At 36.4% G+C, this 27,600-nt stretch overlaps 1 protein-coding gene across 9 annotated transcripts in view; it reads right to left on the bottom strand.

Moving 5' to 3' along the window:
- Positions 1-539: 539 nt before the first annotated feature.
- Positions 540-27,600, bottom strand: part of GOLGA4 (golgin A4) — a 90,989-nt gene continuing 63,928 nt past the window's right edge. For 6 of the 9 annotated variants that reach the window (XM_059664243.1, XM_059664245.1, XM_059664246.1 and 3 more), the window contains 8 exons: positions 22,882-22,995; positions 20,604-20,624; positions 20,355-20,423; positions 17,247-17,322; positions 12,519-12,622; positions 7,580-7,666; positions 4,676-4,738; positions 540-1,198 (listed from right to left, as the gene is read on the bottom strand). In XM_059664243.1, coding sequence (XP_059520226.1) covers positions 4,709-4,738; positions 7,580-7,666; positions 12,519-12,622; positions 17,247-17,322; positions 20,355-20,423; positions 20,604-20,624; positions 22,882-22,995 — 501 coding nt within the window. In that variant the 3' untranslated portion in view covers positions 540-1,198; positions 4,676-4,708. Of the gene's footprint in view, positions 1,199-4,675; positions 4,739-7,579; positions 7,667-12,518; positions 12,623-17,246; positions 17,323-20,354; positions 20,424-20,603; positions 20,625-22,881; positions 22,996-27,600 lie in introns of those variants that run through there. The other 3 variants (XM_059664244.1, XM_059664247.1, XR_009448581.1) reach the window with 2 other exon arrangements.

Genomic DNA, 27,600 nt, shown 5'->3' with positions numbered 1-27,600 from the left:
CCTGCACTGAGGAAAATGAGCAACTCCTGTTCACTCCTGCCCCCGCTCTGTGTCTAAAATCCAGTTTGTGCACTTTCTCAGGTGTGGGCTGTGGGAAGACCCCTGGTCACCCACCCACTCAAGCCCCCCACTCTTTATCACAATACAATACACAGCAAGGCTAAGGTCCAGACTGCCTGGAAACTGAGATTCCACCCTGAGGCAGAGGTTAGATAACACCTAGAAACTGAACACGGTATTTGCTAGAATATAAAGTGTGTGAAACCCTCTGAACAGTTCCATCTTGTGGTGTCCACAAATGCCTCTCTCACTAAGTTTAAAAGAAATCAGAGGATGGCCTAGTCCAGGAAGAGAAAGCGTCTCCAGGTTGGCAGATCTCTAGCGCATACCATCCGTGGCCATGCTAATTGTGAACATAAAAAAACTTTCCAAATACTCATCTTGACAAATAGTTCATTATATTCACCCAGATAGAAAATAAGTTCTTAACTATTTTGAAGTATATTTCAACATAGAAAAAAAAAAGCATAATCAGAACATTTTATATAGTAAATAAACTTTATTTATCTGGTTTTCCGAGATGACATTGCCAAGTCACAGATTTGCATACAATAGTTATGTGTTGACTATTTACAATTTACAGTAGTATTTTTTCCTCTGAAAAATATAAGTACAAAAGCTAAGTAAACAATGAGGTACTGCAGTTTGGATTTCTCGTATGTCATAACTTAAAGAACTAGTCTTTAGTAAATATTCAACAAATCAATCTGGATAAAATAGTAAATTAAATGCTCTAATTTACCAGAAAAACCCCCACTAAGTTTCACCTCAAAATGTATTGCACAAGTCTTTTTTTAAAAATCACTCTAAAAATAAATAGAAAAGGCAAGCAATTCTTTTAAAAGAGAGACAAAAAGAATGGAAGAAAGGAACATTAAGTGAGTCCATAAATCAGGTTTAGTTATTTTAAAATTTTTAAACAACATAAAACTCTTCCCAGGAGAAAAAAGAAGAAAGAAGAAACTACCACCATTTCCCACTGATACGACCTATTTTAAAGGCTAACCGTGGGCCAATGTCAGATTTTTCAGGAAGAGCCCTGAACAACAGCTTTTCTCAAAGAGCAGCAATGTGCAGCCTTCCAACCTTGCCCAACACGATTCTCCTCATTTCTTCAAGATGAAGACCGAAGCCACGACTGGAAAAGGAAAAGAGGATAAAGAAAAACACACCTTTAAAGCCAGCCCTTTGGGAGATTAGTTGTTTCAAGTTAAAATTAAATTATCTTCTATGGCCTGGGATTGAAGTAGAAATTTTCTAAGAATTAAGTTGTACAGAAATCTTCTAAAAATCAATGACCTTGGAATGATCTGGCCTGGAGTCAGCAATCCTGACAAAGAGTGTTTGTAAGTGACACTGAAGCTCTTGCCCTTCACCACATATTGAATGCTACCAGGTCATAGATAGAGAAAGCCGAGTCACCATGCTGACTCAGTAGTCTCTCTGGGATGCAGCAATTCAGACTGCATTACAGAGGAGAGAGTTCCTCCTTTGCCCTAATGTGTGGTTTTCCTACATACTGCAGTTCTCAGGGGTGGTATGCATGGCAGCAAAGGACAAACAGCATTTTGGTGTAAAAGCTATGCCTCACCTGAAATTAACAAACTTAACTTTAAAAATGTAAGATGTTATGAGAAATAATGCCAAACCTTCCTAGTAAGTTGCCTTAAAATGCTAAAATCTCATGGATCAAATATGAGGTTTAAAAAAAGCCATAAAAATAAATTACCGAGCCCTAACTGGTTTGACTCAGTGGATAGAGCACTGGCCTGAGGACTGAAGGGTCCCAGGTTCGATTCCGGTCAAGGGCATGTGCCTTGGTTGTGGGCACATCCCCAATGAGACGTGTGCAGGAGGCGGCTGATCAATGTTTCTCTCTCATCGATGTTTCTAACTCTCTCTCCCTCCCCCTTCCTCTGTGTAAAAAAATCAATATATAAAAAAATAAACAAAATAAATAAATTACCGAATAAGATTAAGTAAATGAGACAAACTTTCATATATATTTAGTGGAAAGAGAAAGTTTTAAAGTCTTCTCAATCTGTAAATGAACAATATAATCCACTACTTATGATATACTTAAAACAGCATCATATTCTTTATAAAACTAGCTCAATGATCATGTTGGCCCTAGAAATCTAGACAAGATAAGAAAAAAAACCTTCTGACTTATATGCATGCATATAAGCATAACCAATGGATGCAAGACACTGGGGGGGGCGGGGGAGATAAGGGCATTTGCAGGAGGCCAGGGGAAGGTCAATGGAGAAAAAAGGAGACATATGTACTACTATTTATAATACTTTAAACAATAAAATAATTTAAAAAAAAAAAAAAAAAACCCTTCTGTTATATTTAAATTCCCATGTCAGTTATTATTTCAAAATCTCAGCTTGAGCTGTTGCAGGAAGAAATTCATGCATGACCCAAAATTGAATGTCAGTATCATGAAAGACAAAATGGCTGGGAGGAGTTCTCTAATTTAAAGGAGAGACTAGAAAAACATGACAATAAACGGCAATATGCAATCTCTGAATGGATCCTGGAATTTAAAAAATTATGAAAGATATTCTTTCAGAAACTGGAAAAATGTAAGTATTACTATATACTAGATAACAGTACTATGTTAATATTAAATTTCCTGAGAGTGATTATTATATTATGAGTATGTAAGAAAAGCCCTTGTTCTTAAAGATATTTGTTAAAATGTGTAGTTTATGTTTGCAAGCAACTGTCAAATGTTACAGAGGGGAACTACACATGGAGAGAAAGAGCGAGAATGAGATCAAGTGAAAAAATTTGGCAAAATGTTAATAATTGGTGAATACAGTGAGGGTATATAAGTGTTTATTGTACCATTTTGCAAATCAAACTAAAAGTTGAGATAGTCAATCAATTAATCAATCAGTAGAAATGCTACACAGTAATCACTTCCAGTGATTAATGACAGTACTTAAATGCAATAATGTAATAAGCATGATGCGATATTTATATTGTTTAAAAAGAAAAATTTGCCCTAGCAGGTTTGGCTCAGTGGGTAGAGTGTCGGCATGTGGACTAAGAGCCCAGGGTTTGATTTGATTCTGATCAAGGGCACACGCCCGGGATGAGGGCTCAATCCCCAGTGGGGGGCGTGCAGGAGACAGCCAATCAATTATTCTCTCTCATCATTGATATTTCTATCTCTCTCCCTTTCCATTCCTCTCTGAAATATATATATGTATGTGTATATATATATATGAAAATTTAAAACTTACTGAGTTTGATACGGGATTTACATGACCAAGATAATTCTAGGTAATCACTAAGGCAAGTTACTTGATATATATTAAAATCAAAATGAGCTTCAAATGTAGGCAAAAAGAATTTTTAAAGCCAAACAGTTTTTTTAAATGCTGTATATTCACATTTTAAACCTTGATACTGTTAGCTGAATACTAGCCAAATTAACAATCATAGGCTTTAATTGTAATTAAGTTTATTAATTATGATCAGGTTATTTGTGATTTGTGAAAACTCTAGCAAAGTTTGAGGTAAAAATGTTCTCTAAATTTTTAGGGGGTGCTAAATCAAGCTAATTGCATGAATAATATGTGGAGGTAATTGAAAGGGTATTTAAATAGTGAAGACAGTTAATTGCTTTGAAATATTTTAGATGCCTCCACTTCACTATAATAACATGAAATCTATATAATAAAAGCCTAAGCGACCATTACAGTGGAAAGACCAGAACAACGGGTCGCTATGATGCGCACTGACCACCAGATGCGCACCAGATGCTCAACACAGGAGCTGCCCCCTAGTGGTCAGTGCGTTCCCACAGCGGGTGCACCACTCAGCCAGTAACCGGGCTTACGGCTAGCCAGAGCAGCAGCAGTGACGGGAGCCTCTCCTGACTCCATGGCAGCACTAAGGAGCAGCAAGCTGACCGATAAGGAGCAGCAAGCAGGTGGGCAGTAAGGAGCAAGGGGTCCCGGACTGTGAGAGGGCACAGGCCGGGCTGAGGGAGCCACCCTCCCACTGTACAAATTTCATGCACCGGGCCTCTAGCTAGAAATAGCCATCTTCAATTAAAACAGGCTGCCTAAGGGTCTCTACAGGACAAATGTGTTATTTTGTTGATCCCAGGAAGTAATACAACTGCATTTATTTTTAAATCAACTTCACTAACTTTCATTACTTCAGACTAGCCTTGACTCTAAGTAAGCTTTACAATATTTTAATTTCTGGATTTGTGAAATATATCACTTCATTTTTACCTAGAAAATGATTTTTCATTTCTTTCTTACAATCTTTATTGACTTCAAAGAACATTCTTGGGAATTAAAAAAACTAAAAGGAATATAGAATGCATAAGTACTTTTTTGGATTCTTTAACAAAATTTCAAAAGAGCAATTCTGAAACTTTCAAGTAATATTTAAAGAACTAACTCATTAAAATTATATAATCTTACTGATAGAGGTGATTGTTAATCTATTAAACAGAATTAATGGAAAACACTTATATTAACCCATAGCAAAATCATATATTCATTAAACAAAAAAGCAAAAGAATTCCAGAGAAATGGTTAGTATCATGCAACACAGAAGACACAAGACATTATTCTTCACTCACCACATGCTAACTAAGCACAGACTGATGGTTTACTCAGAAGATACCACTGCGAGGTGAAGTATACTACAAAGCCAGGGAGAGAAAAAAGCTTATTGGGTTAGTTTTAAGACTTACTATAACACATGGGTTATATGTGTATATGAGCTTTAAATGATTAAACAGATTCTACTTAAATGTTTCTTAAATTTCCTCAAATCAAGGAAGTATAAGCAAAGTATAAGGAATCTGTAATACCTCCCTCCTATAACACTATGTAGCTGAGATTTTTACTTGTAACTTTAATTTTAAAATTTAAACATAATTAAAAATGTACTTCCCACTTACTCAGTGGATATAGTGTCGGTCTGTGGACTAAAGGGTCCTGGGTTCGATTCTGGTAAAGGGCACATGCCCAGGTTGCGGGCTAGATCCCTAGTGGGGGGCATGCAGGAGGCAGCTGATCAATGATTCTCTCTCATCAATGATGTTTCTCTCTTTCTCTCCCTCTCCCTTCCTCTCTGAAATCTATAAAAATATATATATTTTTTAAAACACATAAAAAAAAAAAGGGACCCAATTTCAAACATAGTTTTAATGCAGCAACTTTCTGGGGTAAATTCTATGTCCTGTTTTAAGATGGTCATAATCCAAGATTATTAACTAGCTTCCTGATTTGCTTTAAAACAGCATCAGGAAAAAACAGGTGTTGTTTATAAAATCTGAGTCTATTCTTGGATAATGTGACCAACCTTAGAAGTACCACTTTACTTATTTATTTATATTTAATGTGAAGTTAGTACAAAGCAGCAAAATCAAAAGGAAAACTAGAAAATAATATTTGCAACACACACAACACAATAAGGTTAATATCCTATTGGAAAACTTGCAAAATATATGTATATAGATGTTCCCCTGGGTCTATGCTCGTAAGTATTGAAAACTGGACACCACCAGCTAAGTGTCCATGAATAGGAAACTAGTGAATTAAATTGTAGGACATCCGCCCTGACCAGTTTGGCTCGGTGGACAGAGCATCAGCCTGTGGACTGAAGGGTCCCAGATTCGATTCCGGTCAAGGGCATGTACCTTGGTTGCGGGCATATCCCCAGTAAGGGATGTGCAGGAGGCAGCTGATTGATGTTTCTCTCTCATTGATGTTTCTAACTCTCTATCCCTCTCTCTTCCTCTCTGTAAAAAAATCAATAAAATATATTTAAAAAATAAATAAAGTGTAGGACATCCATCTATATATATAAAAGCCTAAGCGACCTTTAGGCTTGACTGGTCGACTACTCACTATGACATGCACTGACCACCAAGGGGCAGATGCTCAATGCAGAAGCTGCCCCCTGGTGGTCAGTGCACTCCCACAGCCAACCTTCCACGGCCCCTCCCTCCTCTTGGCTGGCCAGCCCTTCATCCCCCCGCATTCCCCCCCAATAGGCCTGGATCACCAGCCAGGCCAAGGAACCCCACTCATGCATAAATTCGTGCACAGGGCCTCTAGTATAATCATAAAATCAGCCATTAAAAAGAATGAGGTAAAACTATTTGTAATGAGGTGGCATAATATAAAAATAGAGTAAGTGAAAAAAGCAAGCTGCTGCCTACTCTCATTTTTATGAAATAATTAAGTGATGAAGGAGTAATTATTAACATATTAATAAAGCTTAGAAAATCTGGGACAGTCACCACACTATAAACAATGATGATCCTGGCATGGTGAAACAGCTGGGAGGCTGAAGATCATGAAGATTTCCCCTTCTGTGTAATGCTTCTGAATTGTTTACAATGTGTTTTGACAACGATAACTTATTACATAATTCTTTTAAAAATCAAGAGTCAAAACTACTTTTAATAATATAAATAAATATTTTACACATGCAGTATCTTTCACTATGCATCAATTTTATGGGTTAGAACCAGAACAAATTGCTGACCACTACAGAAAGGGAGATTTGGGATCAAGATAAACAAGAACTTTTCTAAGACACACACAGTCTGTCTAGACAAGATGGAATGGTTTGGGAGATAATTACTTATTGGTTTAGTCCTTCTTTCTGGAGATACTTAAATATAGGCTAACCCATCACTGAGGAGAAGATCTTTTCGTGCTTCAGTGAGGAGAGAATAAAAGAGAAGAGTAGTACTGAGATCATGAAACAGGGCAAAAAGAAGTTAGGCATGGAGAATTTTGCATAACTTATGAAGTGTGTGTTAGTTCCAATTTAATCACAGCTGACTTCACACAAGGATTTCTAATAATTTCGTTATCTACATTTCCCTTGTAGGACATGTCACAAGCTCAAAAATGCTTAAATTCACGCAGTCAGTTTGGTTCAGTAGTTGAGTGTTGACCTATGAACCATGAGATCATGGTTCAATTCCCAGTTTCGGGCTCGATCCTCAGTATGGAGTGTGCAGGAGGCAGCCGACTGATGATTCTCTCTCATCACTGATATTTTTTTCTCCCTCTCCCTCTCCCTTCCTCTCTCTGAAATCAATAAAAACATATTTTTAAATTCTTTCACTCAGAATTACTGTATATTTGAAAATCAACTAAAATAGAATAAATAACTGCAATCTGTAAAGCATCATTATATAATTAATAGTTATACCAGAAAAATGCCTTTTCTATCCTTCCCATAAATAGCCCTAATTCTGGAAATTCAATATAGCATATATGGGCATCAACCTCATATATCTTATTAAATAAGACAGTTCTTTCCTTGAAAACACCCATTCACATATCTGTCCTAAATTAAACTTTCTTATTGTGGATTCACTCTCATTTTTCAGGCTATAGTATAATAAAAAAAAATTTATTTCTTTTACCAACTCAAAGTCTTTGTAAATAAGACAGAATAGAATGTAAGTAGATAAGACAAAGTCATCTTCTATTAGTAACCTATTTTTAAAGCTTACCATTGGTCGAGCATCTTCTCTTTCCAAAATTTTCTGAGTCTGATCATCAGGAAACTTCAGTACAGTGGTTATAACTTTTGCCATGGTCTACAAGAAAAGCAAGAGATGATCACTAATAGATGTTAGAGCAGAAGTCTTGGCCCGTTCTGACATGTTCTGCTGGTGAGATTCTTAAGTGCTCTCAATGGAAGCCACGACCAAAGAAGTATGATGTGAAGGTATCAATCAAGGAAATAACAGCCAACACTAGAACTTCAATTTGAAAGGACTCCTCACAATGTCTGGCTGACATTATTTTAAGAAGATGCAATTACAATAGCATGAAGCTATATAAAGTTCTAATGCTCTTGGCCCTTTGTCTTATTAACATACAACTTTATTACTCATTCATTTTATGAGGCTTTTTATTTGTAGAAATCTATCTAGTAAGTGATGTATTGTCAATACATATGCTCTAAATAATCAGAATCAGATACTCCCAAGTTCAGCTTTAACTAAATCACATCATATATCTCATAAACATGGGCTACTGCATGAACATGAACATGCTTAGTAGGTATTTTAAAACATGCAGCACATCAACCTAATAGAAATACAAATTACATTTTAAATAAACACAAGATGTTTTGTTTGGTAGAAAACATGACGAATCAAACAGTACACATGGTGGCTTGCAAAACAAGATAATAAATTGTGCAGATCTAAATAAATATACCGTAAGTCAGACTGTCACCCATAAGCTCGTGGAAAATTCTCCTCAAAGGTTGAAATTCCCTATTTTGTATCAAGATGAGATGTTTTGAGGGAGACAGAGAGGAAAGAAGATACCACTTATGAAATAAGTAGGACAACAAGTTTAGACCTTACATACAGATTCAGGTGCTAGGGCTCTCCTGAGAATTCCTACAGAGAAGGGGAGGATCACCCAGAGAACTGACTCTAACATTCCTTGTTCACTGCTACACAGACTAAGTGTGTGTGGGGCGGGGGGGGGGGGGGGGGGGGAAGGAAGGGGGGGGGAAACAGGGGGAGGTTGGGAATGGAGGAGATAGACTAGATTTCACTGAGGAAAAGATGACGTAATGGAATTAACCAAAAATTTTGGAAACTCACATCATTACAAAAAAAGTATAATTATTTCCAGGAAGGAAAGAAACTAACATTTTAAAACTTCCTATTATGTGCTAAAGCCTAAGCAAGGCACTTTACATATTTCTAATACTTATTTCAACTAAGAGATCAACTAATAACACAAACCCCAACACAGCAACATTTTAGTTTCAGCCTCCTTCTTTCTTTTTATTTTGCCTCTGCCAATTTGATGATTAAAAAAAAAAAAAAAATTACTGCTTCAAACAACTTAGTTCTTGGAGAATTCCAAAGGCATTTTACAAAAATCCTCATCCTTTAAATTATATTGGTAAACTGCAGTCTAGAAACGAAGCATAAATGTGGCAGGAAATGGCAAGAGAAATATTAAGTAGTAACTATTTTAATATTCTTTTTATTAACACTCTGAAGCAATTTTAAATGTTTTCTGGTATATTAACTATGAAGGCTATTTTTAAGAAATAATAAAAATTTTAAATTCAGGAATTACAGTTACAAGAATTTCTTTAATTTCAATAGCTTATGAAGTTCAAAGTACCCAAAAGTCCATTTATATTCATTATGAAACCACATATACAAAGATACACAAGCATGTCTGTCAAAAAAATAAAAAAGCTTTCGCTACTGTGTCTTCACATTTCTAAGTATTGGGAAATGGGAAATCCACCTCTAAATTTATAAGCAATTTCCTCAGAGTTTGCAGCTGATCACCCAATAAAGGCTTCAAGCTCTTCCCTTCAAGCCAGAAAACACTACTGGAGAGGCCCACCTCTCTGCCATACCTCGGGAAAGAAGCCCAACTATCTACTCTGTACAGTATCCTCAGGCCCTGGGAGTAAAGTTCAAATGAGCCACCTGGTTTGGAAGTGGACTCTAGCCAGGTTTGCTTTAGGGAGAGACTCCAATAAAAGTTACAATGAGAAACAATTTCTATTGAAAAGGAGAACAGGTTGAATTTTAGTGTCAATAGTAGCACAAAGGATCAAACCCAAGAAAAAGAAAGTCTAACAACAGAAGAGGGAGCATACTTAACTTCATACTATAAGGAAGTGTGTCTTACATGTGGTCTTAAAAAAATCACCTGCCTCATGAAATCAGAGACACTGTGTGCAAAGGCAGATGAAGAAACAAGTGGGGTGACAGACAGATCCTACTAGACAAGAAACAACTGCAGATGAAAATCAAATTAATTGCAGAGGCCACTGCAATAAACCAGAGGATTCTCTGGTCTCCATAATCTGGTCTCCATTTCAAATTATTTATTAATGTGTAAAAATTGGAAAAATCAGCCAAAAAGATGTCTAAAACAACTTTGATCTTGTCAACCCCTACTCACAAAAATTTCCAGGGCTACCCCCCAATACCTCCAGGTAAAATCTGAAAGCAATCCAGGCCCTCCACACTGGGCAGCCTTAAGCAGATCACTGCTACCTCACAGATCCAGTGTTTTAGTTGGACCAGACTACATGTTTGCCAAAACCCACCCTCAATTTCCTGCCTTGGACATCCTGTCTAGGTTTTCCCTCCTCTCTGAGCTCATCTATCAAAATCTAAGCCACTGTTTAAAGCCCAGTAGCACACCTGCTTCTCCATGACATTTTCCTTGGCCTTCCCACACTGTGCTTATCTCATTCCGCATTACATTATGCTTCACTGAGAACAGCTCCCCTTTCCTAGGACTGACGGTCCCTGACTTATAATGATTTGACCTAAATTTTTCAACTTTATGATGGTGCAAAAGCAATATGCATAATTACATCAACACTTCATTATAAAATAGACTTTGTGTTAGATGATTTTGCCCAACTGTAGGCTAATGTAAATGCTCTGAGCATGTTGCTATGATATTCAGTAGGTTAGGTGTCTTAAATACATTTTAGACATGATATTTTTGACTTGTGACAGTTTATCAGGAAGTAACTATAAATCAAGGAGCATCTGTATATGGTAACCTCCTTAAAGTTAGGGATGTCGTCAAATTTCACCTCCCTATCCATCCTGGCGATAAACAAAGGGCTACAGGTAGTAAGTGCTGAATAAATATGCAGTAAATTAAAGTCGAAAATCTACTACCAATTTCCAACATTTACCTCTAAAATGTGAATGCAGAATGATAGACTACTCAGCACTTTTAGTGACTAGAAAAATGCCCTGTATGATGAAGATGAAGAGTAGAGAGAGTACTCCTCAACAGGGATTCCCAGCCAGGTACTAGATGGGGCAGGCCATCCCTTTCAGCTGTCTCCCAAGTCACAATCTACAACTACCTGCAAAGCCCTGAAAACACAAGCTTAGACATGGTTGAACTGGCCCTGCCCCAGAATATGCCTTATGTCTGTGCTGGGTCTTTCTTCAGGATTTAAACGCTGTAGAGATTTCATCCCACATATATTCGCAACCTCTAAAAGAAACAGGCTGGGGCCGTCAGTCTCTTCATTGCACAGGCCAAGAAAAGGTTAAACAGTTTATTTAGCCACAACACTGGGATCATAATTTTAAATTCACAAATGAACTAAAGTTGCTAAAGTTCTGAGAAGCTTTTTGTAAAAAAACATGCCTTTCCCCTTTCCCTGCAATAATAACAAGACAACATAAACTGTCTACCTCACCTCAAACACAGGCTACTATCCAATAAAGATGTAATAAGAGAAAGTTATATTTCATTAGCTTTGTTTTAATAAGGAGAAAATTGGTTTTAGCTACCCTTTGAATTAAAAAAAAAAAGTCTTAGGAAACAAAGACACTGAATCACTATGAATTAATATATACCTCCAGTGATACATTTCAGACTCACACTAGTTATTATTTTAATTTGAAACTATTTGATACAATGAAATGAGATTTCTATAGGTATCAAGGACTCAGAGGACTTCCAGCCCTGTAACTCCTAGTGTTTAGCTGAATCTACAATCCATAAATTCATAATATTCTTTTAAGAGTTTTTCTTATGCCCTTACATTTCAGGTTTTTAAATATATTTCAAATCAATCCCTAAACTGGCTTAGCAACCTATGACTCAATAAACCCCACAGACCTATAAATTAAAACACTGATTGCTTCTAAGAATAGCAAACTTACTGTTCCATTCTCGGCCAAAGTATATAGACAATGTAAAAGTTCATGTAAGTAAAAACTTGAAACAATATCAGAAAAATAAATTGCTTTAAATGGAAAATTTTGTTTGAGAAAAGACTCATAAATTTTCCTAAATGCATTCAATTCAATTCAAGATATATTTACCAAAAGTCCAATATAAGGTTATTTTAAATGCATTATAGAGGAAATAAATATGCTCAAAGACCTTACACTAAATTTAACATTCTAAAAAACAAATTAGTCAAGCATTATTACTCATATGATGTGGTAATTTTTAAATGATCAATATTCCTTATATGAAGGAATGATTTTTTTTAGTGATTAATGTAAAATATTTGTAAATATCCCTAAGCAGTCATTCTTAATTATGATCATTTCCAATACTTCCACACTATCCTTAAGTCACCCTGAAAATGAAATCTGTTATTCTAACTTTAAGATCCTAAGTCAAAAAGAAAAATAGCCACATGCTTCACAAAGTATTAAGTTAATGAAATCTTAATTTTTAGTATTTAACATCATCCAACATATTTTTTAAATTAATATCTTATAAATGTAAGAAATATAAGCAAAATCTGCCAATTAACTTCTGTAAATTAAGAGCAATAACACAAGGTACCTGTCACCCACTATTAGCATGAATGGTCTGTTAATAGTAAACATATGGAATTAATATGTATATTAAAAATGTATTTCCTTTTAAATTAAACCACATGCCAAATATGATTTATACCTTAGTCTCTCGACCCATCATATACTCAAAAAGCACTTTTCGCAAATACTCAAACTCAGTAGGTTCTCCAAAGAGTGAGACATCAGTACGGTACAAATTGCCACCTGTCAAATAAAAAACAGGTCAAATTATAAAGACAAAACCAGATAAACTTACAAAACAGACAAACTAAAAAAAAAAAAAAAAAAAACCCCCCACACACAATTGAACAAACAGATGCACATTCTTGTATTAATTATATTGTATTGCATGGTATTGTATTGTGTATACATGAAGCATTTCAATTGGTATTCTTCCCTTGTAAGATAAAACAAAAATTATTATAGCAACCTTATTTCTCACATTTTTCCTCTTCCATCTCCTCCTCCTCTTTCTTTTGGTATGAAAATTTTAAAAGACTATATAAAAATTTTTTAAACCTGAAGTATTATGTGTTGGCTTCAGATATTCTACAATGACGATTAAAATTTAAAGTTAACAATCACTTTTATTTTATTAAGAGTTTAGTATCTAAGAATAGTATTCTAGTTTTCCTAGTATTCCAAACCAAAAAGCACTAAGTTTAAATCAATTTTCAAAACTGTTTTGAAACACAGGATAAATAAAATAACTTGAGAATGCATGCAACATTAATGCCAACATTAATGATTTTCAAATATTTTGATTCAACATCTTAAAAAGACTGCCATAAAAAGTTATAGTTCATTTGTTAAGCTCTATTTCAATCTAAAAGTAAAGAATAGATATAGTTCAGATATATGAAATCATATTATGACAAACTTTAATCTGATAAATTCATAATTATGCATTATATAAAGTCTATACTTGCATCAACTTCCAGTAGTATGGCACACTAGATAGTCTGAAAGGCACTCTGCCACAAGGAACATCTAAATGCTGTATGAAAACATTCTAAGGTCATAGGAAATCCCTACAGGGATAGAGGAACACAGGAAAATAAAACCACAGAATTAATGGGAAGGCAGGTGGGAATGTGAGGATGTCTGGACAGTAAAAGCCCATGTTAAGAACTTTATCAAGAAGCCAGAGACTAGGGAAAATGTCCTTATGCTATAATATAGTAACAGTCATGCCCTTGAGAAAGAACAAAGAGATAGGAGATTACAGAGCAGCACAAGGCGCCTCAGAGGTACGGAAATGTTCCAGATGGCAGCTTCCTAGGTGTTAACTAGTCTTCCTACTTAATATTTACATCACATGGATGTGTATGTTTGGAATACTTCATTTTTTAAATTAAATTTATTGGGGTGACATTGGTTAATAGGATCATATAGGATTCAAGTGTACATTTCTATGACACAAGATCTGTATATTGCACTGTGTGCCAACCATCCAAAGTCAAACCATCTTCCATCACTATATATTAGGCCTCTCCTCTCCCCACCACCCTTTCATTTTTAAAAAGTATATATTTTTAGAACCAAGATGGCGGCATAGGTTAACGCCGGAGTTTGCTGCTTTGAACAACTACTTCAAAAGTAAAACTAAAAGACGGAAGGGACATCACCCAGAACCACAGGAACGCTGGCTGAGTGGAAGTCCTACAACTAGGAGGAAAGAGAAATGCATACGGACACTCAGAGGAGGCGCAGTGCTGAAGTCAAATTCTGAGGTGCAGAGTGCGCGGAGCAGGCTGGCGGCAGAGGGCGCGGTTGTTGTTTTCAATCGGGAGGGAGTCGCAGACTCTGAGCTCCAGATACAGGCGAGTCTTTAGGGACCCAGACTCAAACGGGAGAAGCGGGACTGTCTGGCTTCGGTCAGAGCGAGTGCAGCTTTCTCTCCCAGCTTTGCAGCAGGTGCTGGGACTCAGAGAGGCAGAGCCCCTGGGGACAGGACTGAGAGCCGCCATAACTGCTCTCTCCGGCCCACCCTGTTGATCCTGTGCGACCCGCCCTACCCAAGCCCTGCACAGAGGCATTTGCCGGATAGCCTCAGGCAAAGGCTAGATTAGCACCTCCCTAGAGGACAGAAGTTCTCTCACTGCTGACACAGCTGATTCTCATAGCCACTTGGCCTGGAGGTCAAACCCTCCCTGGGATTAGCTACAACAATCAAGGTTTAACTATAAGACTTCGAACAAAGACCACTAGGGGGTGCACCAAGGAAGCATAACAAAATGCGGAGACAAAGAAACAGGACAAAATTGTCAAAGGAAGATATAGAGTTCAGAACCACACTTTTAAGGTCTCTCAAGAACTGTTTAGAAGCCGCCGATAAACTGAATGAGATCTACAAGAAAACTAATGAGACCCTCGATGCTATATTGGGGAACCAACTAGAAATTAAGCATACACGGACTGAAATAACGAATATTATACAGACTCCCGACAGCAGACCAGAGGAGCGCAACAATCAAGTCAATGATTTGAAATGCGAGGAAGCAAAAAACACCCAACGGGAAAAGCAAAATGAAAAAAGAATCCAAAAATGCGAGGATAGTGTAAGGAGCCTCTGGGACAGCTTCAAGCGTAACAACATCAGAATTATAGGGGTGCCAGAAGATGAGAGAGACCAAGATATTGAAAACCTATTTGAAGAAATAATGACAGAAAACTTCCCCCACCTGGTGAAAGAAATGGACTTACAGGTCCAAGAAGCACGGAGAACCCCAAACAAAAGGAATCCAAAGAGGACCACACCAAGACACATCATAATTAAAATGCCAAGAGCAAAAGACAAAGAGAGAATCTTAAAAGCAGCAAGAGAAAGAAACCGAGTTACCTACAAGGGAATACCCATAAGACTGTCAGCTGATTTCTCAACAGAAACTTTGCAGGCCAGAAGGGAATGGCAAGAAATATTCAAAGTGATGAATACCAAGAACCTACAACCAAGATTACTTTATCCAGCAAAGCTATCATTCAGAATTGAAGGTCAGATAAAGAGCTTCACAGATAAGGAAAAGCTAAAGGAGTTCATCACCACCAAACCAGGATTATATGAAATGCTGAAAGGTATCCTTTAAGAAGAGGAAGAGGAAGAAAAAGGTAAAGATACAAATTATGAACAACAAATATGCATCTATCAACAAGTGAATCTAAGAATCAAGTGAATAAATAATCTGATGAACAGAATGAACTGGTGATTATAATAGAATCAGGGACATAGAAAGGGAATGGACTGACTATTCTTGGTGGGGAAAGGGGTGTGGGAGATGTGGGAAGAGACTGGACAAAAATCGTGCACCTATGGATGAGGACAGTGGGTGGGGAGTGAGGGCGGAGGTTGGGGCGGGAACTGGGAGGAGGGGAGTTATGGGGGAAAAAAAGAGGAACAAATGTAATAATCTGAACAATAAAGATTTAATTAAAAAAATTAAAAAATAAAAAATAAAAAGCATATATTTTTAGAAGACCCAATTCACTCAAACCACACTTTACCTAAGAACTAAATAATAATACACTATTTTCTCTTCAAAAAATAATGTGTTTCATCCTTCTAGATCAGTGATTTTCAACCTTTTTCATCTCATGGCATACATAAACTAATTCCTAAAATTCTGCAGCATAGAATTTTTGCCCATCTGACCCAAAAAAAAAAAAAAAAAGAGTATAATTTTGATTCATTCACACTGGACAGCTATTGTCGTGTTGGCTGTTGTCATTTTTTTAATCGACAGACTAAGGGAAAAGAGGTAAGTGCTCCTGACAAAATAGTCAGGTACTGCATGTTTTAAAAATTCTTGCAGCACATGGGCTGAAAATTGCTGTTCTAGATCAACAAAATGTAAGAGTTTACAATGTTTTTCACTTTTCAGAAAAGAACTGATTTTATTGTTTTAAACATCAAATTGCTTATTTATAGCTATTTTCCTGGAGAAGTAATTAATACTTTTCCTGCACGGTGGGTGCTCATTTTGCTCTTACTCTTCAAAGACCCAGCATGGTGAACAGATGAATGTGCATATTCAACCAGACACCTGGGTTGTTGAGAGGATTAAATGAGTTGACACACAAAACCTATCTTATAACAGTGCTTGGCACTTAGTGTTATTCCTATATGTGTTGGTTATTAAACAAACTATGTATGATCATCTTATAACTTAAACTGAGAAAAAAATTATGTATGAAATCCTTAAGTTGAAACTACCAAAGAGAAGCTTTCCTGTTTCTCTGCACTGCTGAGCATTGACTTAGCTGTAGCAACTAATCTTTGTAGCAGGAGTCTTCTCTGCAATGAGCCTTAGGAAACTTCCAAACTGGTTTTCCCTTGTTTTTAAAAAAGCATTTTAGAAAGAATCCAAAGCAAGTCGTTATTTAATTTAATTAAAAATTGTGTTGTATCTCCTTAAATCCTGATTTAAAATTTAGTAATTATATCTTTATTATAACAGTAAAAAACAGAAGCATGTAAAATATATAACTGTGTATGTCTGCATGTAGTGGATTACATAAATGTTTGCACATGTACAGAAGAGTCTGGAAAAATATACATCAATTGTCAACTAGGTCCATTTGGAGAATGGAGAATAAAGTAGGAACTTGCAGTTTTACTTATATAGTACTACACTGAATTTGAATTTTTAAACAAGTATGCATTAATTTTGTTTTAGACTGTGCTATTCTTTCCTTAAAACCAGCTGTTATTGGTGAATCACAAAAGTAAATATATTCGTTGTAAAAAATTAGATTGGCAAAGACAAAAATAAAAATCATCCATAAATATACCAACAACATGGTAACATCATATTAGAGAGATCATTCTAACCTTTGTAAGGTGTCCCCACAGTTGTTGCATATACGTTCTTTTCATATTTCTTCAAACGGTCTTCTAAATTGTGAATCTAAAAATAACAAATATTTTAATCACATCATAAAATTCACATGGAAACCATATGTAAATAAATAAATAAGTAAATAAATAAGACTGCTGTACCCACTAGATTTTTTTTAATCCCAAAAACAGAATATAGAGAGATAAAATACAAATGGTTTCTTAGATGACAGCAAAAGCACAGACAAATATATATATATATTGGACTTGAACAAAAGTAAAACTTTTGTGCCTCAAAGAACCTTATCAAGAAAGGGAAAAGACATTCTACAGAATGGGAGAAAATACTTGCAAATCATGTATCTGATAAGGGACTTATATCCAGAATATATAAAGAACACTTAAAACTCAACAACAAAAACAAATAACCCAACTAAAAAATGAGCTAAGGACTTGAATACACTTTGCTCTAAAGAAGATACACAGCAGATGATAAGATACTCAACACTATTAGAAAAATGCCAATTTTTTTGTTGTTGTTGTTAAGCTTCACCTGAAGATAATTTTTCCATTGATTTTTAGAGAGGGAGGGAGAGGGACAGAGAGAACAAGAGAGAGAAACGCCAATATGAGAGAGAGACATCGATTCGCTGCCTCCTGCAGGGGCCCTGGTGGGGGCTTAGGGATGGAACCTGCAACCCTTCAGTGCATGGGCTGACATTCTAACCAGTCACACCAGCCTGGGCAGGAAAATGCCAATTAAAACCATAATGAGATACCACTTCATACTAGGAGGGCTATAATAATAAAACTGGTTGTGAGAATGTGGAGAAATTAGAGTCCTTATACTTTATTGGTGGGAAAGTGAAATAGTTTGGTGGTTCCTCAAAAAGTTAAATCATATGATCTAGCAATTCCACTCCTGAGAATATACCCCAAAAAATTGGGAACAGGTGTTCAAATAAAAATTGTACACAATGTTCCTAGTAGCAATATTCACAACAGCCAAAAGGTAAAACCACCCAAATATCCATCAACTGATGAATGGATAAAGAAATGTGGTATATTTACACAACAGAATATTACTCAGCCATAAAAAGGAATGTAGTACTGATACATGCTACAACATGGATGAATCTTAAAAACATCACGCTAACTGAAAGAAGCCCGATAAAAAAGACCATGTATTATATGATTTTATTTATAGTAAATAGTCAGAACAGGCAAACCCATAGACCCAGAAAGCAGACTAGAGGTTGCCAGGGGCTGAGGGAGAAGGTACTGAAGAGTGACTGCTAAATGGATAAGGGGCTTCTTTTTGGGGTGATGAAATGAATGGTGTTGTGAATGAACTAAATGTCAATGAATTGTGTGCTTTTAAAAATGGTTCAAGGGCCCTGGTCAGTTTTTCTCGGTGGTTAGAGCGTCAGCCCTTGGACCGAAGGGTTGTGGATTCAATTCCCGGTCAAGGGCACGTATCTCCATCAGTTCCCCACCCCTTGTTGGGGCAAGTGCGGGAGGCAACCAATCGATGTGTCTCTCTCACATTGATGTTTGTCTCTCCCCCACCCCGCCATTCTCCCATCTCTCTCTCCCCCTCCTCCTTCCTTTCCACTCTCTAGAAGTCTATAGAAAAAATATCCTCGGGTCAGGACTTAAAAAAAAATGGTTCAAATGGTCAATTCTGTTATATGTATTTTATCACTATAAAAATAACTAATACCAAAACTGTTATGTTAGGACAGTTTGAAGATGTGAGGATGGTAAAGAAGAGACATTTAAAGCAATAAACTTGAGAATAGATGAGAAAAGTTACAGCACTAAGAACTAGAAAAAAATAAAGTAAAACTGGAACTGAGTCCTCAAATAGTGTTGTTTCATTCAACTTCTTGTTATAGCATTGATGAGGGGGAAAATTCAATTCCCAGCGGGGCCCACTGTCTGTGTGGAGTTTACATATTCTCTCCATGTCTGTGTGGGTTTTCTACGGGTACTTAGGTTTCCTCCCACATCCCAAAGATGTGCGCAGTAGGAATGTCTACATTGTCCCAGTCTGAGTGAGGATGGGTGTGGGTGTGGGTGTGTCCTGTGATGGAAGGGCATGCTGTCCAGGTTGGTTCCCACATTGGACAGGCTCCAGCCACCCACGACCGTGAACTGGAATAAGAGGGTTGGAAAAGGATTTTATTTGTTTTTATTAATCTACCTTAAATATATGTATAGCTCACATTTATTTCAATTTTCATTATTCGAAGTATTTTGGGTCTTTAGAAGTTTGGTAATATTTTTGTGATCAGAAATATGCCACAGCAACTTAACTCTGATTAAATCAGCCTATGGTAAAACTGGTTTCACTAAATGTCGTTTTGCTTAAAGTTGCACGAGAACCCATTGAAAATGTTACTGTACCTATCCTTATAAATTTAAAAATGTATATTATGAAAATTTTCAAACATATTCAATACAGAAAGCATAGTACAATTAATGCCCATATATCCATCCATCACCTAGTTCCAATAATTATCAAGATTTTTATATGTTTGATTTTTAAGAAAACTGGAATATCCTTAGAGATTTAGCCTTCAAACTTAGCCTGCTGACCTGACTCACTATTCCTCCAGTTTGGAAAAAGACCACTAAAGATCATGCACCACAGATACACATATAGTGGTGTTTCTATGTTCTGTGCATCCTTCTAGGTGTACACTCATGGTCCTATTTAACTCAAATTACTGGATAACATGTGGACAAATCATAGTAAGTCAAGATAATCTAGCTACTAGAAAAAAGTAATGAAGATTGATGTTAGGATGTTTTCCCTCTGATAAAAACAAAAATAACTTTTTCAGAACTTAAGTTATTACAAATTAAACAAACACAAATTTGTATCCGAAATGTTAAGCATTAGAAATAAGATGCAAATGTTCTTGTTTAAGTATATATAATCATGAATTTAGAGAAATATCCTCTATAAATGTAAAACAAAATTGCAAAGCCAACTATTAAATCAGTTCTTTTTTAATTAGTTAAAAGAGATCCAAGTACATGCTAACATAAATTAAGGAAGGTAGTTCAAATAAAAGGCACCAATTAGACCTGTACCTGTTCTTTGAACTCCTGCTCTTTCAACTTTGAGTCACTGATCAGACTAGTCTTCTGTGCTAGTTGTGTCTGAAAGAACAAAAAATCATATATGAAATGTGTATGGGTTTCATCACTGTCTAGACACTTTTTGTACTGCTTGGGAATTTTAAAAAATTAAAAATAGTCTCTTCATGTTTTCACTTAAAACACAGAATGCTCCTGAAAATGCACTACCTTCAGTGAAATTCAATGAAGATTTAGTCTTACCTGTAGCTCCAATATTGTTGCCTGAAAATGGAAAAGAAAAAAATTAATGTATACAATGACATTTTTTAAGAAACAATAAAATAGAGCAATATGAAATTACAAGGAAAAAAGAATTCAGTGTTATAGGCTTAAGAGAGTGGTCAGATTTTAATGAGATGACCTTATATATTTACTTTTAAACCTGATCTATTTTGCTATACAAATTATTATATTGTAAATATACACAAACATTGGTAAACACAAGAAAAAAACTGAAAGGCCACTCACAGAACTTCTAACAATGATTACTACTTGGCAGGGGAGGTGTATTATCTGACTCTTTAACAACAAGAATATATTCATGTATTTGTTTATATAATTTGTAAAAATTAAACATATGAACATCTATTTAAAGCATATAGGCCCTTTAAGGAAACGTCTAAACAACTATTTATGGGAATCCACTCTGAGCTATAATCACAAATTATTTTTTTTCATTGAACTCAATACTCATATGCAATTCAAGATATCATAGAAACAACAAAAGATGCTTGAGAAGGAAGAGGATAAAAATTTATGAAGAATAAAATAAAAAAGGGTGTTTCTTAAGAGTAGGAATAAAAATTAAGGCTATTTTATCTCCTTTCTTATGACACAAGGTAAAGGACTCAGAAAACCTGAATATTAATCTCATAATCTTTCCATATTCTATGGCATCCCACCACAAATCAAACTGTCACTATATGTACCATGAATACTTATTTTGATACCAAGGAAAAGAACATGTATTCTTCTCATAGGAAGTAATATTTTATAGTACCTGGTTTATTCACATCATGATCAAGTAGGACAAAACAAACAAACAACTAAAACAACTTAGTAGCTATTAAAGAAACAGAGAAAAGCCCATTCAGCTTGCTCAGTGCTAATAAATAAGATACAGGTACCAAATGGCTCAGAATAGCAAAGCCCTTTATCCAGGCTTCTTTCCAGTTTAGGAAGGTTATCCATGTAAATGGTGTCTGGAAAATTGTTACCTGGTAACTAACATTCTGTAATGAATTCTCTGTAACTCTCAACAATGAACACATGAACAGTGCCCACCTACTTTCTCAAGACCCTCATGACAGTGCTATGAAAAGACCACACTGGATGAGGGAGAATATTTTCGGAAGTAGAATGGTATACTTACAGGATTCTCAAACTCAAGCCCACATGCCCTATGAGTGTACACTTATTGGGGTGCACAGTGGGACAGGAAGCCACAGGGTAAATATGGCTCATCTTTCATAGATCAACCTAACTTAAAGACAGGGATTGCCCAGCCAGAGTGGCTCAGCTGGTTGACCATTGTCCGGTAAACCAAAAGGTTGCAGGTTCGATTCCTGGTCAGGGCACATGCCTGGGTTGTGGGCTCAATCTCACGGTCATGGCATGTGCATGAGACAGCGGATCAATGTTTCTCTCTTTCCTTCTCCCTTCCTCTAAGCATGTCCTCGAGAGAGGTTTAAAAAAAAAAATTGGAATTATACAATGCCTTGATACATAGTACCAGATCTCTTTGAATTCAGTCCAATATTTCAAAATAATCCTATTACATTTGTATCTGACCCAATAAGCAAAGGAGAAAAATAGAAATTGTTTTTCTTTTTGTAGAACTCACCCAAGGATATGTTTTTATTGATACTTAGAGAGAGAAACAGAAACATCAATGTGAGAAATAAACAGCAATCAGTTGCCTCCCATACATACCCCAATGGGTATGTGCCCTGACTGGAAATTGAACCTGACATCTTTTTGGTGTACCAGAAGATACTCCAAACAACAGAGATACCCAGCCAGGCAGGAATTGTTTTTCTTAGAGGTATATAACTTAAAAAAGTTCTAAGTGACTACAAAGCTATATTATAGAGTAGCATTAAAATTCACATGAATTTCTAACACAAAAATATAAACACTTAAAATTATCACACTTTCTATAGAGCATTTTAGCTATGCCTCTGGACTATGGGGTTCACTTTCCTCTGCTGCTTTTTCCATGGAACAGGCTGAGAAGTACTAATATAACCAAAATTCCTAGGCTTTAAAGTCTGGCAGGTTGAGTTTAAATTCCCAATATAACATTGTGTGAGCTTGGACATTTTATTTAACCCCCTTGAGCCTTAGTTTCACTGTCTATAAAATAAAGGCCAGGTTTTTGTTAGGATTAAAGGAGGGAGGTATGTGTGTTAGGAAGGGAGTCAAAAACTGGAAATGACATTTTCAAGAAACGTGTGACACAAAGCCCTGTTCCACTCACTTTATCATTGCCAGGGTTTTCTTCCTGCTGCAGCCTTTGCTGGCATTTCTTCTGCAGCTCCTCAAGTTGAGTCTGCAGGTCCATTACTTTTGCAGTCATTTCTTCTTCACGAGCCTTTAGAATTAAAAAATGTGTTGATAAACATTAAAAAGAACAGAGAGAGACAACACAGTACAGAGAAAACTACCTCTGTAGGAAAAAACAAAAACAAAAAACACCTAAACATTTTTTGAGTCACATCTGTGCTAAGAGAACATTTGAAATTGCAATACTGATCAAATTTAAGTAATGACAACAGGACAAATGTCTGCTAAATAAGAGTCTAAACAGGAAAAATAACCATAAATAGGTTTCTGACTTAACAGATGCTGACTTGCCAGAACCAAGTAACAGACTCAAAAACAAACAAAACCAGATAGGCCCCATGGCACAAAATAAGGCAATGAACCACCATGGGATACATGGAAAATCTAATTTTAAATACCACTTGTCATGAACTTAGACCACCTGAAAAAGAACGAACCCCTTCTCTCAACAGAAGCAAAGTAGGGAATCTCCTTTAACATCTCCCCAGAGGCACACTGTAACCTAGTCAGCATCCCTGAAATACTTGGGTTTCTGTTTTTATTCTGCCACTGCATATCCTGTGTGGATGTCTTTGTCAATGTGGCTTAGCCTTGTTTGAAAGGATCATCTCTTAGCTACTTAATCAGTTAGGCCCAGACTTTAATATGACCATTAGCTATGCCTGACATTTCCTTTGACAGTTATGGGATACCAATCTAAAGCAAGCCCACTAAGAATTACAAAATAATCCTTAATGTGTTATTTCTAACTTAAGAAACAGTTCTGTATATTTCCTTTGTAAAAGCTTTCTAGTCTTCTTGAAGGACAAAAAGAACAGTATTGCTTGCTTGGAAATAACAGGAAAAACTAGTTGGACTGAAAATTTATGCACATAAGTGGAAATTATGTTTTTGTTTTTGTGTGTGTGTGTGTTTTTAAATATATTTTATTGATTTTTTTACAGAGAGGAAGGGAAAGAGATAGAGAGTTAGAAATATCGATGAGAGAGAAACATCGATCAGCTGCCTCCTGCACATCTCCCACCGGGGTTGTGCCCGCAACCCAGGTACATGCCCCTGACCGGAATCGAACCTGGGACCTCTCAGTCCACAGGCCGATGCTCTATCCACTGAGCCAAACTGGTTTTGGCGGAAATTATGTTTTAAAGACTAGTTATTATGCCAAAACCAAATCACTAAAATACAATCACTGTCAAAAAGAAATCCAGTTTGTAGCCAATGCAGCTTTAGGAGCTACTTCCTCCTAGTGAAATTGCTCTGAGGTTGGGACTAAGCCATTAGGTAAGCTCCTTTACTGGGGCCTCTCAACCCCTCCTTTGAGAGGTCACCACCTCTCTTCCCAAATAAACTCTTCCCTGCCCTACTATGTGTCATCTCCTTCAAATTTACCCAGTGTCTAGTATGAGCCAAGCATTTGGCTAGGTCCTCAAGACTAGAGATGATAATCAAATCCCTGCCCATAAGATACTTATAGTCTAGGGGAGAGGACTGATACATTAATATATTTACACATGTATATATGCATATATGACAAAAATCAGGTTAAAAGTGAAATAATAAATTTAGATGAGCACCAAAGAAAACAGATGCAACTAATTCCATTTAAGGGGCTTGCAAAAAATACTATAAGTGAAAAGTATATTTTATGCAGGAAAGTATACATTATGCAGAAAAATCTATTTTAAAAAGCTAACCTTAGGTGGGAAAGAAAAAATAAGAATGTTTCAGTTTGCATAATGAAACACTAGAATATTGCACAAGAAACTAATGGTTATCTGTGGAGGAAGAAGGGGCACAGGACATGGAAAACTGAGAACAGGAATAGAAACAATTTTCATTATAGACCATCTCCAACTTTACTGTTTTATATTATTTTGATCTTTTTTATTTTTTTGAATGCATTCCATTCAAAAAAAATTTTCTAAGTGAAACAATTTTTAAGCTTTTTTGAAAAGTAAAAAGAGAGATGGTAACAGCTGCAATAATGCATGAAGTTTGGGAGCATGCTCTTTAGGCACACAGAAAAGCATAAGCATTGGCTTGAAATATGAACAAGCTAATGCTCAGTGTGGATGGAACACAGACTAAACTGGAGGAGGTATCACTGGAACAATGGGAAGCCAATGGAGGCATTTAGGAGGGAAGTGATATGCTCACATGTTTGTTTCAAGATAGAAAATAGTGCTGGCCGAACCGGTTTGGCTCAGTGGATAGAGCGTCGGCCTGCGGACTCAAGGGTCCCGGGTTTGATTCCGGTCGGGGGCATGTACCTTGGTTGCAGGCACGTCCCCACTGGGGGGGCATGCAGGAGGCAGCTGATCGATCTCTCTCGTCGATGTTTCTGACTTTCTGTCCCTCTCCCTTCTTCTCTGTAAAAAATCAATAAAATATATTTTAAAAAAAAAAAGAAAATAATGCTGACAGGGAGATGAATACCTTAGGGGAAAAAAGATCAGCAGCAAGATCAGGTGGGACATTAATACCGCAGACGAGACCATATGAAAGATGGCAGCCCAGATCAAGGCAGTAGCCATGGACTTAAGAGGAGAGGAACACGAAATGTAACTCAATGAAAAAAATCCATCCTAAGAGCCTGCATATGTTGAATACTGTGTTGGAGACACACAACTAAAGGGAGACAGAGGATTTCTTTACCTAGTAAGTCAGAGAACATAAGCAGATTTCATATCCTAAAGGTGTATGAAAATATACATACATGTGAGGGGCTGAGGAAGGAAGGTAGAAGGTGTGACTCAAGGATGACAAAAGTTCCTAGTTCCTTCACATGGGAGAAGGAATGCTAAGAATGCTTCTAGATAGTAAAGGCAGGAAAATGAAAATGTTTCTGTGCTCCATTTTGCTATTAACAACATCACAGAATTATTTTCATGATGGCAAAAATATAGCATTTTATAATGTCATCATTAAGACTAATCATCAATCTGGATAACAGCTTGGGGGGGGGGGCGGTGGACAGCACTACATAATACATACAAATCCCATATAAAACTCCAATTCCGGAAATTTCTAAATGGGAACAATGATAACAGAGTATGTCTCAGAATCAAAGCAATATGGTGTTGCTGAGAATTATTAATATCCTCTTCTAGTAATGTTTACATTTTTACAAAGAAATTCTTCAAGACAGAGTATGTAGTTGGGGCGTTTAGATGAGAACTACCTGTTTAATCTCAAAGTCAACCCTAGACCTCACTGTTGAAAGTCTGGGGCCACACTGTCCAACACAGTAGCTACTAGATATCTTAGAACTGTGGCCAAGGGCACCTGAAATGTGGCTAGTCCAAACTGAGGTGGGCAGTAAATGTGAAAACATATTGATATCAAAATTTAATTCATATGTAATTTTTATACTGATTACATGTTGACAAGATAACATTTTTTAAATAATTAGTTAATTAAAATATTAAAATCAAATTCATCTGCTTCTTATTTTTTTAATGTAGCTACTAAAAACGTCTAATTACATATGTGGCTCACATTTGTGGCTTGCATTATATTTCCAATGGACAGTGCTGGTCTAAGACACAGGAAAGGGCTTGGGGGAGAGTGAACCCAATTCCTTTACCACCCTCCACTTCCTGCCCACTTGCTTTGCTACTCTAAGCCCGAAGCTTGAAGGACCATTCCCTTAATTTTCTGTAGTAAAGAGCAGATTTTCAAGGATTAACCATACCAGAGGCTAACTTCTCTCCCTGCTCCCTCATCCCTCATCCCCCTACCTACACATTTGTTATGACCTAGGAAAATCTATCATCTGCTACCCCACACATTTAGAAACAGAGAAGTTCACAAAAGGGAACTCTATAGATGTGGTAAAGTTTACCCCCTGCAAAGTGCTTTATGGGAGTATAAGAAAATGTGAAATTATTCAAATCTTTTCATAATGAGATCTAAAGCTCAAAAAGTATAAAAAGGTGGCATTTATATGCATGTGTCATACCCTGGAATTCCGCCTTTTCAATTACATTTAAAATTATTAGAATCTATTCCTGACTGAGACTTCTATTGCTGCCGTAGTCAGTTGAGGCATGATTCTCTGATTTATGCATTCTTAATCATCAAATGATTCATCAAATAAGGCTTGGAGTAACTAAATAATCTGCAACCCAAAGAATAATAATGTACATTGTTTTACATTTTAAAATGTTCTGGAGTCCCTCACTAGCATTCATAGCTTATCTTCACACACAAAAATAACAATGATAATCCACCATTGGTGGAGTAAGTACATTGAAGTATTCTTCCACTAAATATAAAAAATCTGGCTGATGCATTCCATTTTCCCCCCATCTTTTTTGTCCCTTGAAACCAATAAAAAACCATGTAAATTGGGTAGAGATGAAATAAAGCTAACTGGCTCCTCTGGGAAGATCCCAGCCTAGCTAAGCAGCCAAACGAAAACATACATTTACACTTTATCCAAGCACAAGCTCTCATTGCTTAGTATAGTTCTCTCACAATTTAGCCTGACTTTGGGAGAAAGACAAATAAGAAAATAAATTCCTTCTTTAGCAACTCTATTGCTCGAATACCTGCCAACGGGGCTGTACTTCCTAGTTAGCAGAATCTGATCAGGAACTACAGTCTTGGCAGAAATCAATTAGACTCCTTA

Source organism: Myotis daubentonii, chromosome 14 (assembly GCF_963259705.1).
Source record: "Myotis daubentonii chromosome 14, mMyoDau2.1, whole genome shotgun sequence".
NCBI lineage: Eukaryota > Metazoa > Chordata > Mammalia > Chiroptera > Vespertilionidae > Myotis > Myotis daubentonii.
This window is presented reverse-complemented; position numbering and strand designations above follow the sequence as displayed.